We start from the raw sequence: 15880 nt of genomic DNA, 5'->3' as shown, positions 1-15880 counted from the left end.
AACTGAACATTTCTATGCCTACCATTTTGGAACCTTGTTGGAGTTACACATCAGAGACAGAAACGTTTTCATAAGGGATAAACGCTCATATCATATATTTAGTCTGGATGGAGGGCTGAAACAGAGAGAAAGAGGTACTTTTAAAAAATTGAACTGCCTTAATGTGGAAGTATTCATACTTTTCCTTGATGTTGAGCAAACCATGTATTGCATACATGTTGCAGTTTTGTGTTCAGATATACAAATCTTAATATTGTTTGTCCCATATGGACCAACTCACAAACACATTTCAGCATATACAGAACCCATGGGCTGCTGCAGTTTATCATGGAATTTAGATTTGTATTTTTTCACTAATACGTATGTGTTAAATAGTAATAATATAGTTAAATGTGCATTATTCTATATAATTTAAATTATGTTCAGCCTACTATTCAGTGACATGAGGTCAATTAATTGGATGAAGATAAGGAAGTGTCAAAATATTAATTTGTTGGTCAGACACATTATTTGATATACCTAGGGCTGCAACTTACAATTATTTGTTATAACTGACTAGTCTGCTGATTATTTTTCCCCAGTTCATCTTTTTGTGTACAAAATGTCAAAACAGTTGATGCCATTTACAATTTCCAGTCTTTAAATCTGAGCAGTCTGAAGCCCCAAAACATTCAGTTCACTATCACATAGGAAACAAGAAAAGAAACATAATCCTTATAACTGAGAAGCTGGCACCAATGGATGTTAGAAAATAAAAGCTGTTGATTAATTTAATGTTGTGTTATGTGGTTGCTATTAATAGATTTCAATTTAAATGCAATATATTAGGAATGTATTTTAAGTAAGACAAGTTTTCTGTGTTTCTACCTATTGTAAAATGAAAATATAACATAAAAAATGTTCAGTTCCAAGTCATTTCATTGTAGAATATTTATTTTCTTGTCTTTGTTCAGAGACCTTTATCTAAGTATTTTCTCCATTTCAGCTACATTTGCAATGGAGATTAGTGTGGAGCATGACAAGAGAACAGGCAAGAATCAGGTGGTGTCTACAGCAAGCATCACTCCAGAAACCATCCAGGAGAGAGGGCTAAAGGTGTATGATGATGGGCGCAAGTCTGTATATGCACTCCACCCAGACAGATGCAAAATGCACAATGGAGCAGTTGGAGAGTTGACCACCACAGAGGTAGAAGAGCTGCTGCACCAGGCCACAGATAAAAACATACCCACTGAGGTGCAGTACAATCAGCCTGTCTACTCTGTACCCTACACAGGGAGTAGCAGACCTTCAACACCCAGGACACCACCTAAAACACCGAGCCCCAGCCTCTTTCAGAGCTCACTCTCATCCAAAAATGGAGGTCAAATCCTCAGAGAGAAAAGCCAGCACAGCCAAGACCTGGATAGATGGAAAACCATAAGCAAAACAGCCAGCCCTAGCCTCATCCAAAAATATTCCACATCAATAATCCAAAGACAAAGAGAAGAAACCAAGCTGCCCTACTACCACATTCCAGGACAATCAAAGGGTTCACAGCCTCACTTTGGTGCCAAAACTCCACAAGGATTTAACAACAGTAAGACAGGTGGGAGCAGTCCAAACCCAGCAGCCCTTGTTTCAGTCAAAGCCAGGTCTGAAGGAATGCCAGCACCAGTGCAACCGATTCACAGGAGTGTAGATAGTCATAGTCCTTCACTAGCCAGCCACAAGTCTGATGTTGATCCTGATGCCTTGATAGAGAGCTTGCATAATTTTAATGGACATTCACCCTACTGTGCAGAGACTAGCGCCTCTCTGTACCTTGTCAACACCCTGCCAGAGGAGCTAGACTCAGAACCTGTTACCATGATCTTCATGGGTTATGAGAATGCTGAGGACGAGGATGAAGAAGACATCCAGGCTGAGCTGGTGATCATAGGCAACAGCGATGATGATGATGACAATGATGATAACATTAAAAATTATGATGAGGGTGGTGATCAGCATGATGACGAGACCCAATATGATAAAAATGAAAGTGTCAGGGAAGAGTGTCTCTCATACCACCCAAAGGGATACAAGAGCAAAGTATTCCAGCCAAAAATGGGTACAGCCAAGGTTACAGGCTGTGGAGATATGATTGAAGATACCTACACAAACTGGAATGATTTAGGGCTCCACAAGCCAACATTCATCCACAAGTCTGGAGACCCAAGTCCCTACCTTCAGGGACAGAGGATGGATGATTCTGCAAACACAGGAAGAATAAATATGGAGAAGATGAAGCTCTGTTCAACAGGGAGATAAGACGAAACTTCACCACTTCCTGAGAAACTGGATCCTTGAAGAAGAAATGTATGAATGGAATTTAGGTGATTTGTTAAGCAATCATTTCTTTCTTTCTGGCCCATCATGTTTATAGGTCTTCATTAGTTTGAACATATCTTGTGTGTAAATGCATAATCTGCTGGCAATCCAACATACAGTGCATCTCGCCCTTCTACAGATGCCTTTCTACAGATGCCTTTCTACAGATGCCTTTCATATGCATTAATTCAATTCAATTCAATTTAATTCAATTCAATTCAATTCAATTTTATTTGCATAGCCAAATCATAACAAAATTAATCTTAAGACAGTTTACATATAGAGAAGGTCAAGACTACACTCTATGACTTATTTATAATTTACAGAGAACCAACAACTCCCCATGAATCTTCTATCTCTAATAAAAGTAGTAATAATATTATCGTTATTATATACAGTATCTATCAAGCAATCGTGTGCACACAGTGGCAACGAAAACCTTCCCTTTAAAAGGCAGGAACGTTGAAAGGACCCGGTTCTATGGAGGACGGATATCTGTCTTGACCGGTTGGGGAGGAAGAAAAGGAGAGAGAAAGAGAGAAGAGATAGACAGATGGAAAGAGATAGACAAAGACAGACCCAAAGACAGACAGATGGACAGAAAGAGACAAAGACGGATGCAAAGGAAGACAGACAAACAGTCCCACAAATTTTATAATTTATCAGACTAATGATAGTTTATATGAGTAATAGTAATAATAGCAGCAGGAAGCGTCATGCAGGACCATGGCAGCAGGCACCATCACGATCAGCAGAGACCTGCGAGACTACAAAGCACGAACAACTCGGGGAAGAAGTTTAATTAGTAACATGAATTGATGCGACATGAATGATACAGATACAGAGGAGAGAAGCTCAGAGTATCACAGAACAGCATTATCCCCCAGCAGACTAGGCCTATAGCAGCATAATTATAAGCTAACTATAACTACTTTTGAAGACTCTAGGAACAACAAGTAGCCCTGCATTTTCAGAGCGCAGCGATCTAGACAGGTTATATGGCACTATGAGCTCTTTAAGTAATACAGGTGAAATATGATCTCTTAGACTGGTTCTAGTCAGCACACCAGCTACAGCATTTTGGGACCAATTGGAGACTCTTACAGAGTTAGACCTATTGGAGCAGCCTGATATTAAGAAGTTGCAAAAGTCCAGCCTAGAAGTAACAAATGCATAGACAAGTTTTTCTGCATCTTTCTGAGACACAATGTTCCTAATTTTCATAATATTACGGAGGTGAAAAAAATGCAGTCCTTGTTAGTTTTATGTGAGAATCGAAGTACATATCCTGATCAAAAATAACACCAAGATTCCTTACTGTTGTGCTGGAGGACAACACAACATCATCCAGAGTAACAATATCTTTAGATATTGAGGTTCGGAAGCCTTCGGGGCCAAGTACGATAACTTCAGTTTTATCTGAGTTTAACATCAGAAAATTGCCGGTCATCCAGCTTTTTATTTCCTTAATGCACATTTGAAGTTTATCAAACTGATCAGTTTCTTCTGGTTTGATCAATAAATATAATTTTTTATCATCAGCATAACAATGAAAATTCATGGATTCCTTAAAATATTTCCTAAGGGAAGCATATATAAGGTGAATAGAATCGGTCAAAGGACAGAACCCTGTGGAACTCCATGACTGACTTTAGTGTGCATGGAGGATTTGTCAATATCATGTACAAACTGAGATCGTTCTGATGAATAAGACTTAAACCAGCTTAATGCGGTTCCTTTATTGCCAATCAGATGCTTCAGTCTCTGTAGCAGGATACAATGGTCAATAGTGTTAAAGGCAGTACTAAGATCTAGTAAAACAAGTACAGAGACAAGTCCTTTGTCTGAAGCTTTTAGAAGGTCATTAGTAATTTTTACCAGTGCTGTCTCAGTGCTATGATTCATTCTAAATCCTGACTGGAAGTCATCAGATAAGTCATTATTATGTAAAAAGTCATCCAGATGATTGGCAACTAATATCTGATGATTGGCAACTAATATCTCATGGATCTTAGAGAGCGAGGGAAGCCATCACTAGCTATGAAGCTAACTGCTAAGCTAAAGTAAAATTAGCGAGGAAGTGGCTGAAAGAAGGAGAGTTGTGAGTGGTGGACTTTGTCTTTGTTAAAAACGACTAGCGTTGTGTTTGGCGACTCTGATCTGTCACTCTGCGGTTTCTTTCCCCAACAAGCAGCGGCAGCTGCGGAGCCTCTTTCCCCGCCACGATCACCCAAACTCACAGGTGGTCACACTTCACAGTAGCCTGGCGCAGCAGCTCCAGCTGGGCCAAGGCCGTTTAAGCAGCCTAGCTCTGCTGGCCATTGAGAGGACACTGGTCAAGTCCCTGGAAAAGATGCCTAGTTGGTACGACAAGGTCACAGATCATCTAATTTGAAAAGCAAGGAACGGTAGAATTTACATATAAATAAACAAACACATTTATGATGAGCTTCCCCTCCTTGAAAGACCAGCGGCCGCCACTGGTTTAGTGGTAAAATGAAAATGCTTGCCCAGCCAGTCAGCAGGTGGTATTGTTTTGACTTCGTCACAAACTTTCTCATTTTACAGTTAAACCCTAGACATATATAGATATATAGAATATGTTTCTGAAAACACTTTAAATACGAGAAATATGCAAAACAGTAACAGAATATTGATTCATATTTAATCAGCTGTTTAGTTTCACAGTTTGATCAGAGTTCAGAGTCAGTCAGTCATTGACTCTGAGTCAGGCCCTTTTGCTCTGATTGGTTGTTTTTCTTTGAGCGTGGTGGAAACTAGCAGGTGCCATTAACATGACTCAGAGAGGCCTCTGGGAACAGAAGGTGGAGGCAGAGTTACAGGACATTGCTGTTTCACAAATTGTCTTTGTCATTGTGCTGTCAGTGTATAGTGACAGTTCCAGAAAATATAAAAACATTTTTTTTCATAGAACGTTACCAACTTCAGCTTTAAAGTGAGTTACTCATGACTGTATCACTGCAGATGTTCAGTTTAAGTCATGTTCATTAATGGCTGACTCTCCTTCTAACGAGTCATCAAGTCTGGAATTGTTAATCATTTTTTTGTGCGATAAATCAGTGACAGGGATTTTTTCACAATCTGGCAAAACAAATTTAATCTTTATGCCTTATGACTGTGCTACACAATGTGGCCAGATGTATGTTGTTATTTGAGTCTGGGCCTGTTTGGTCTCTAGCCCCTTACTGTAGCTCAAATTAAGGGGAATCTTCACACTATAGCAAACAGTAGTGATGTCTAAATGAAGCTTCATGAAGCATTAGTTGTATTTGTTGAGCCCACTAGATGGAGCTCTTTGTTTAAAGAGAACACACATAAATAAATGGCTATTCAGTGTGTTTTCAACTCTTTGTTGAACAGAGAGCTCCATCTAGTGGAATAAAGAAAATGCTTCATGAAGCTGTAGTTGGATATGACTAGCAAACAGTGGTATTTTAAAAGCAAGTGTCAATAAGTGTCAAGAGTTTGTTTCCTGCTTTGCTTTCCTGTTTCAACATGATAAGGTCCATGTGTGCAAAGCTAGCTCCAAAAAGAAATTGTTTTCCCAGTTTGATGTGGAAGAACTCGACTGGCCTGCATAAAGCTCTGACTTACAGGTTCCGACATTTGGTGGATTGCCTGAAATCAGAAGCACGTTAGTAGCACATTAATATCTGCTGTGTCAGAATCATATGTTCAACAATCACATACGAAAAGGATGTTCAGGTGTCTGCATACCTTGTGTTTTTTATGATACAAAACATTCATAAATCACGTTTTTATCATTAATTAAGCCATTTGTTACAACCTAGATAAACTGTAAATTAGGGTGGTGCTTTTTTTCAAGTAAAGATGTAGATCATGCTGCAGTGAACAAGACATGCTTTGGTTTGAATATCTGCTTAACTGTGTAAACTAACATGTCTGTGTGATGTTACTGCCTCTGTGATTAAAAATATTTCTCCATCAACTCATAGTGACAGTGTTTTTGGTACATCTGAGAATTATTTTAGAGATCTCTTTTTAGAGATAATTAGTTTAGTTTAAACTTATGAATTGATTAATTAATAATGCTTTTATGGCAGCAACTTAAAGCAAAAAGTACACAGCTTTAAATAGCAGTGAAAAAACATGGAAGCGCTAAAAGAGCTGTATGTGTGAAGGTCTAAACTTTTCTGTATTAAGCCAGGACAGCAGGCTTGCTCGGAATTGAAGGACCAAGTAAAGAGAATGTTATTGTTCTGCTCCTCTTGTAAAACACTTATCCTTGGTTGCTTTCTCTTCCTCTCTGTGTCTATCTGTGGCATTATGAAAAACCTTGAGGAGGGTGGAGGGAAAAAAGAAGGTGCCAACTTTGACTTCATGCTTAAAGGATAGAGTTATATAACAGCAATTTTGTATGCAAGACAAAAATCTGAAAATTGAGAAACCCAGGGCCCTCCATTGTTAACACTGTCACTGAAATTCAATATTCATAGTCCATCTGTCTTTCATTAGCTGGAAGAATGTACTTAACCACTGTGTGACTATATTCTACTGTCCTCTAATATTAATGCACGTCTCATGAACTGAGAAATCTTTTTTTTTTTTTGGTTGATAGCATGACTCATGTTTTACTCATCGTGGATTGATTAGCACGTTGTGGATGTACTTCGCACTTCCATCCTGAACAGCCTTAAAAAGAGAAAGACAAATCCAGAATAAAGTGTAACCAAGGGCGTCACTTTGTGGATACAAGTTAGTAAGGACTCTGACTGAAAAAAACATTTGAAATATCAATATTTTAGGACATAAATTAGACTCGAGCTGGGATTAGATTATATCTATTTATTTATCCATATTGATTTTAAAACAAACTCAAATCACTGATTAGATTTAATTAAAAAAAAAAACTCAATACATTTCACACAAGCCAGCATCAAAATTTAATTTCCTAGGCTAGTGCTAGGACTGATGTTAGGAAGGAAGGGCAAAGGGGTGTCCCGTAGCTCACCTGGTAGAGCTGGTATAGCCTATATACAAGGCTGGGTCCTCGCCACAGCATCCTGGGTTTGACTCTGACCTGCAGCATGACTTTTCAATGCTGGAGTTTCTTGTTTATGTTGAATTTGGGAATATGAATACTTTATTTTGCACAATGTGTAAATTTGTCTTGGGTTTCACCATGTCATAAAAACATAAGACCCTATATAACACATACAAATAACAAAAGACAACAGGCCCTATGTAAACATTATACAAATGTGTGCTTAAAGTTGTGATCCGTAGTGCTGTACAAATGAAGCTTCATGCAGCATTTTCTTTATTTTCTGAGTCTACTAGATGGAGTGAACACACTGAATCACCATTCATTGAGCCTTTCTCTTTAAATCTATGGATCCATCTAGTGGGCTCAACAAATAAAATGAATGCTTCATGACAACCATATTGCAAGGCAGCCAAATTGCCGGCTTGCTGCCCGGTGTAAAAACACCTATAGATTACTATATAGGTGATTATACATACATTATTATGTTTATACTTTATATGTGAAGTATGTGGTGGATTAGCAAACTAGCCAGCCACTCTTTTCACAGTTCTCCTTTCTGGATGGTATAAATATATGGTATACATTGAATGTTGCATCTGAATATGGCCTATTGAATTTGAGCAAGTTGAAAATATTTTAGTTTAATTTTATACAGTGTATTTAGCATCTGAATTTGGTACATTAAATTGTTTAATGTTGATTTTTTTTATTCTGAATTTGTGAACATTGAACAATAATGGTGGAAATGAGTTTTGAAATCTGACCTGATCTGAACAGATTTACTTCCATAGTGATATGCTCAATTACCACTGTTTACACTAACTCTTTGATAGATAGTAACTCAACAGACGATTGAAAATCTGAGTGATTATAACTTTAAACATTAGAACTGATTACTTCATTCATGCCGGACATAAGTTACAACAGTGGGCTTGTTTGTTGTGGAAAACCTATTTTCACTCTATTAGCAATGTAAGGGAACATATTTTAAGAAAGAAAATATATCTAAAAAAACAGATGCCTTAATTGGCTCCAAATATCAATGAAAATTAAGTATAGGCCCACATGTGTTGGGATGAGTAACCTGTCCCATAATGCAGGCTTATTAATCAATTAATCAATCAATCAATCAATGTATCATGTGAAAAAATATCAAATACAGTTCTAATGAAATGCGGTGTAATGTGATTCATTCTCACAGTTATTAGTAACACCCATGCTGTTGTCTGGAGTTGTGAGTGAACTGGACTGCAACCCACTCACCAGAAAAAAAGTGTTGGCATTTCTGGTTTCTGCAAACCACAGAAACATTAAGAGCCTATTAAATGTTGGAACCCTTTGGTGCTTGTCATATTACACATTCAGAGCAAGTACTCCAGAATTCAGGTAAAGTACACAAGCTCCAAACTCTGGAGCTATGTAACCATAAGCTATATTGCCAGGTTCGCACAGGAGAAGGCAGTGCAGCCAAACCAGAAATTCCCTTCTATACACCAGTCAACAAGCAATTCACAACTGACAGATGTGTGGAAAACGCATTCCCAAACAGCAGTGATGCCAGGTTATTTCTAATAAATACAGGGGCCAGTTGACTCACTTTTGGAGCCAGTTTCATGTGGCCATTTGAGGAACTGCACTTGTTTGCACCTCCATGTTGGCTTAACATGCGCCCTTAGAGGAAAGCTATAATTACAGGCGTAAACGCACCGAAGTTCACACTGTAGTTCCATATGACCTGAATCCAATTGTTTCGCTCATAGGGGACCCATATCTGATTTGCTTTTGACAGTGTGAACAGTCAAAGTCCTATTCAATCTGACATTTTTGTGTTTTAAATGTGCTAATTCAATTCAAATCAATTCAATTTTATTTATAGGCAAGGCAAGGCAACTTTATTTGTATAGCACTTTTCATACACAAGGCAGACTCAAAGTGCTTCACAGCACAACATGTCATGAATTAAAATGCATTACAGAAAGACAAAGAGAGACAAAAAAACAGTGCGGACGTTAAAAGTGCAAAGGTTTAGCAGAAAGCTAAGGTGAACATAAAAGTTTTCAGTCTAGTTTTAAAAGTGGTCAGAGTGGGTGAAAGTCTCACATCTTCAGGAAGTTTATTCCAGCTGTTTGTTGCATAATGACTGAAAGACGCTTTCCCTTGATTTGAGTTTACTCTGCGAACCACTAACAGATTGGCCTCAGAGGATCTTAGTGATCTAGAAGGCTTATGTAGTGGGAGCATATCAGTGATATACTTCGGCCCTAGACCATGTAGTGATTTATATGTGAGCAGGAGGATTTTGAAATCAATTCTCTGACGTACAGGAAGCCAGTGTAATGATTTAAGAATTGGTGTAATGTGCTCACATTTTTTGGTCTTTGTCAGAACTCTAGCAGCAGTGTTCTGAACAAGCTGTAGCTGCCTGACAGTTTTTTTGGGAAGACGTGCAAGGAGACCATTACAGTAGTCTAGCCTACTGGTAATAAAGGCATGGACAAGTTTTTCTATAGTGTCAAATCATAACAAAAGTTATCTCAGGACACTTTACAGAGTAGGTAAAGACCACACTCTATGACTTATTTATGATTTACATATACCCAACAATTCCTCCATAGAGTACGGTGGCAACGAAAACCTTCCCTATAACAGAAAGGAACGTCGGACAGACCCAGCTCTATGGAGGACAGCCATCTGTCTTGACCGGTTGGGGAGAAAGAAAGGGAGAGAGAAAGAGAGAAAAGACGGACAGATGGACAGAGAGAGACAAACAGACACACTTCCAGAGATGCAAGCAACCAAAGCGTAACAGTTACTATAATAATATCTATAGTAATGTAAATATGACTTATATATTATGGCAGTAAATACAGCAGAATAGTAGAAAGAAGCACAGCTAAGGTGATAGAATATGACAATGATAATAATTATGGTGGCAAACATGGTCAATGATGAGTAGTAGCAATGGCAGCTACGATACAGCAAGACATACCACTGATGGTGTTTTTATTGCTGCAAATTTTATAGTTTATTAGACTAGTGATAGTATATATTAGTAACAGTGATAATAGCAGCAGGAAGCGTCATGCAGGACCACGGCAGCAGGCACCACCACGATCAGCAGAGACCTGCGAGACGACAAAGCACAAACAACTCCGGGGAAGAAGTTGAATTAGTAACATGCATTGATGAGACATGAATGATACAGACAGAGAGGAGAGAAGCTCAGAGTATCTGGAAAAGTAGAGTAGAGTAAGGTAAAAGTAAAGAACAAAATCATTTAAAAAATAACAACATTGTTAAGGGATTGTAAGCCCTAGCTGTAAGCTTTATCAAAAAGGAAAGATAATCATCTCCCGACAAATATTTAATTCTCTGTGCAGCAATGCTGCACCTTCATCCACGGGATCGTTGTCAAAAGGACATGCCATGGTAGTGGAAATATTCACCACCTAATATAACTTCTAATGTAGACCTACTGACTGATTTTTATACGTTGTATAAAAAAACTCCTTTTTGCAAAAAAAAGCAGCGCAACACACAATATCTGCTGGGATATGAGAGCATGACTTTGGTTGTTAATGTTGGTTATGTAAGGACAGATGAGGTTGTGTACGTAAATGATGGACTGTGACGTGAAACTGTACCGCTCAAAAAAATAATTGCCTGGAAATGCATGAAAATCTATAATCAATAGTTTGATAATCATCTCCCGACGGATATTTAATTATCTGCGCAGTATTGCTGCACCTTCATCCATGGGATCATTATCAAAAGGACATGCCATGGTAGTGGAAATAGTCGCCACCTAATATAGCTTCTAATGTCTGATTTCTGCAATGATTTTCGGAAAAAAACAGATAACAGAACTATACTACATCAAAACTCGCCTGCTGACTGAATGAATGAGGAAATCAAATACCGTGTGTGGCGGAGACTCGAGGTTTGTTGAGAAAAACCTGGTCCCGACCAGGTTAGGTTTAGAGAGCATGTTACCATGGTAACTGACCGAGAGTTTAAGTTACCTCTCTTTGTGAAACAGGCTAGAGTTACACCTCTTTCTCTGGTTTGAGTTACCTCCCTTTGTGAAACGGAAAACTCAGAGTTTCCCTCATTTCAGGGTTAAAAGACTCAGAGTTTTCACTAAACCTGCTTTGTGAAACTGACCCCTGTACTGTGCATCCGGTGAGTCAGATTAGGCTAAACACAAACATCACACACAATGAATGCATGTTGCTCTGTAACTGCTGGATCATGTGTAAACAAGCAACTGTTTGACAGACAACACATTTACTGAACAAATGCTTTAATACAGGCTATTTTACGAGACAGAAACTAAGCTATGTGAATATTTTCTGTTTTACGCAGCAGGCCTATAGCAATGCAAAATTATTTTCAACTATATACCAAACTCTTCAATGAAACATTAATGTAGTTTCCAGGCATTTAAAAGACTGACACTTCAAATCAGTCCAGCTACGGGATAGAGTGTGTGTATGAGCACAAGATGAGCTCTTCTCTGCCTGAATGTGGCTTCACCAGAGAAAGCTCAAGTATTGGCTGTCTCCAGTGCATCCCCCTTCCACCAGCCATCCTATCAGAGACAGCAGCAGCCAGGCAGAGCTGCCAGTGTGAGGCTGCACTCAGAAACAGAGCAGAGCCCTGTGCGTTAGCCCGCTACACTGTCTCAGGTAGGTCCATTAATACACACACACTCATACACATCCGGAAGTTTGCAAGGATTTTCCTTTGTGTCAGAGTGTAGCACTGCATTATCTGCTGTGGCTACCTCATGTGTTTGGTAGTGATGTGGATGGAGGGATGCCGCAAGCATTCGAGCAGAGCAGAGTTATTGGGTTGATAATATAGCTGTGTCTCGACTAGCTGCAGCAGTCTGTGAGTGTGTCCTGGGCTTAAGGGTGGGAATAAGCAGGGAGGTTGGACTGTCATTGTATGGAGTTGGGGAAATGCTTATGTTTTTGATTAGATAACATATTCAATTTTGACTAATGATATTTGTCTAAAGGTTGGTTGACCCAAATTTAAATAGATTTATCTCACTAGTGCCATCTAGCCATACATATAGCTTTAGCTGGATTTGTCCAGTTGGACATATCTGTCTTTGAGGAAATATATATTTTCTGTAATGTGTGAAATGAGCATTTATGGTTTGGTATATTTTGCTTTTGTATGTATACATTATTATGCACTAAACAGACTCAACAATCAGAAATTGCTTATCCACTATATTCAGTCCTTGAGTGCTCAATTCAAAGGAATTCCTGAAGAGCATCAAATTTGTGTGATTGTGATCTTTAATGCTGTAAAGGTTTTTGTTTTGATTTGGTTCCCTTGTGCCTTAACGTATAATGCATTTATTTATGTAGTTCTGGACATTTGTGAAATCTTGGCTGATATTGGGCTCACAAAGAAATGTTGGTATTGCCGTATGTGTGTTCTTATATGAAAATTCATTGTTACTGAACATACAGTATAATACATAAAATTATGTTTGGGGTGATTATAGTGTCATTACGTAGTTTGTCCAGCAGAGTGTGGTCAGCAACCGACTGATACTAAACATACCGTACTTATCTATATTTAGTTATATTTTATTTTTCTTTATTCTATATTTACTCCGTAAATAAAGTTATTTGTTAAGGGAAGCAATCTTCCAATTACATTTGCGGAGTCAGATTTGCACAATCCCATAGAAAAGGTCTATTTTCATTCCAGCTCAAAAATTCATTATATCGGCCACCATATTGGTAATCTGTGAAGTTTTCCCTCTAAAATCGGCACCATATTGGCCTCAGAAAACTCATATCGGTCGGGCCCTTAGCCCTTCCAGGCAAGGCACTAGTGATTGTAGTGCATCAAACAGTCAGTCAGTCAATCAATCGATTAAATCCAGTTATAGGTTAGGTGCATGAAGAACAATACTGAACATTAGCATCTTAAAATAACAGCTGGACAGTGCAGTGTTTAACAAACTTTACTCAAACACAGGGAAATAGTGCATGAGTTGGGGACTATTACCAGCATCAGATAACTCCACATTTGGTGCTATAGTGAGCATTTGGGCAGCATGATTCAGTCAAAATAAACTCCAATATGTGTGTTCATGGTAATAAAGGAACATGTCATTCAGTGCAGCGGTGGGCCCCAATGGTGTATTTGTAATAATTTTGGACAATGATGTAGCTTAGAGGAAAATGTAGATTATCGACAGCCCACTCGCTCACTCATCTTCAACCGCTTATCCAGGGTCGGGTCGCAGGGGCAGGCAGACTTCTCCGAACTTCTTCCGCTGCTTTGCCTCTGACACGGCAGAGGCTGCAGCCCTTCCGGCCCGTCGATACCTTGCAACTGCCTCCGGAGTCTTCTGGGATAACATATCCCGGAGGGACTCCTTCTTCAGTCAGACAGCTTCCCTGACCACTGGTGTCCACCACGGTGTTCGAGGGTTACCGCCCCTTGAGGCACCTAAGACCTTGAGGCCACAGCTCACCGCCGCAGCTTCTGCAATGGAAGCTTTGAGCATCCTTATGTTCGAACATGGTGCTCGTTATAGACAATCTGTAACTAGCACAGAAGTCTAATAACGGACGGCCGCTCAGATTTAGAACACCTCTCCAAGTATCTCCATCATTGCCCACGTGGGCGTTGAAGTCTCCTAGCAGAACTATGGTGTCCCCTACTAGAGCACCATGTAGGTCTTTATTCAGGGTCTCCAAGAAGGCAGAATACTCTGAACTGCTGTTCGGTGCATATGCACAAACAGTCAGAGCTTTCCTCCCTACCACCCGCAGGCATAAGGAGGCGACCCTCTCGTCCACTGGGGTAAACTCCAACACTGTGGCGCTTAGCCGGGGGTTTGTGAGTAAAAGTCTCTGTCATCAAACAGAATGGATTAATAAAGTGGTCTGTCTGTCTGTAATTTAGGTGAAGCTAATTCATTTAGAAAAAGCTACCGCAGCTTGCAGTGTTCTTGAAGTCTTTTTGTAGTTTATTTAAGAAAACCCAGAAAGCCTCAACCCCCCATATTTGCAGTTTAGTCTGCAGATGTCTTGCACAGTCCGCTGCAATGATTGCATATGAATTCTTAGTGTAGAGAGGGATGGAGCCAGCATTTTCAAGGCTTTCACAAACAGAAACGCTTCAGTGCAGGTGTGTTGCTGCGACAAAGACTTACACGTGCCCACACATGCACATGTACAGGCACACACACACACACACAAAAGCATCTGTGGCATCTGTATCCCTTTGACAGATTTGTATGCCTCTCAGTGAACTACAATGTCTCTATCACATTTGTCTCATCTGTTAGACTGCTTTGTATGCACCCAGTCTGTGTTTCTGCTGCTTTGAAGACAGAAATCCCCAATAGCCCTAATCTTTTCTTTTGATGGTAACAGGTTGAAATACAGTATATTTCGAAGAAAGCAGGCAGTGTTATATGGGAGGTACTTTGCACAGTAGTTGGTAATGATGTCCAAATGAAGCTTTCTGAAGCATTTTCCTTATTTTTTCTGTTCAACAAAAGGTTGAAAACACACTGAATCACCATTCATTGAGCCTTTCTCTTTAAACCAAGAGCTCCATCTAGTGGGCTCAACAAATACAACTAATGCTTCATGAAGCTTTATTTGGAGAGCACTAAGTTACTGGCAGTTGAGGGGGAGCGGGGAGAGATAAACATTCAAAACAATAATGGCGGCTCTTTAAGAGGTTATTGTCGATTTTGCAATGGCCTGTGATAAACGCCATCATCAGGTTACGATTCTAACACCCTTATCTTGCCATCTTCATCAAATCAAATCAAAGCAGAAGTTAGTGCTGTTCTGATGCCTTTTGACTATCATTGATCCCACACTGGAAGTCTTTAATTGTCCTGTATTTTCAGGGGGAAGGATTTTTCACATCCAGTAGATGTAGAGAGTCTGAAAGCCTTTTAGGTGTTATTCAGCATGTTGCACTCAAATGAACACTGATAAAAGATGCCCTTCATTGCAAGTTCAGTTTGTAGGATAAAATCCTCCTGATAATGCTGGCACATGGCCAACACCACATCTTCAATGTGCCATGTCACGAAGGGCTAAATGTCTCTACTGCTCCTAACTGAACTTGGTTAGTTTGTTCAGATTTAACTTCTACACTCTTTTTCAGATTAATACATGTATTTTTCTGTATTTACATGTTTACATGCATTAATGTTCAACAAACACTTTATTTTTCTCATAGTGCTGATGGCTGCTGCACCTATTCTCCCTCATTCTGAGACACTCTGTTGCAGCAATAAAACACGATTTCTACCAATAGAAATCGCAAATAATGCTTTATAAACCAAAAACAACACACAACCAGGCATGTTGTAGGAGTGTGCTCTCAAATTAAGGAGCAATGAACAACGCAAGCAACAAATATTACAGCTTTCTCTGCCACTACTATGTAGGTAAATATCTTAGCAGTGGGCAGCCGTCAGAAATTACAAATAATGCTCTA

General features: G+C 39.3%; 1 protein-coding gene across 2 annotated transcripts in view; it reads left to right on the top strand.

Annotated features, from left to right (window-relative positions):
• Nucleotides 1-6247, top strand: part of LOC310963267 (palmdelphin-like) — a 65786-nt gene extending 59539 nt beyond the window's left edge. Inside the window, exons 8-9 of one of the 2 annotated variants that reach the window (XR_014593686.1) lie at nt 986-2354; nt 4544-6247. Coding sequence is in view for 1 of the 2 variants with exons in the window: in XM_083936002.1 (XP_083792128.1) it covers nt 986-2289 (1304 nt within the window). In the remaining variant the exon portion in view is untranslated. Of the gene's footprint in view, nt 1-985 lie in introns of both variants that reach the window. The other variant, XM_083936002.1, reaches the window with a different exon arrangement.
• Nucleotides 6248-15880: the final 9633 nt, after the last annotated feature.

This window comes from Echiichthys vipera, assembly GCF_963691815.1.
Source record: "Echiichthys vipera genome assembly, chromosome: 21".
NCBI lineage: Eukaryota > Metazoa > Chordata > Actinopteri > Perciformes > Trachinidae > Echiichthys > Echiichthys vipera.
This window is presented reverse-complemented; position numbering and strand designations above follow the sequence as displayed.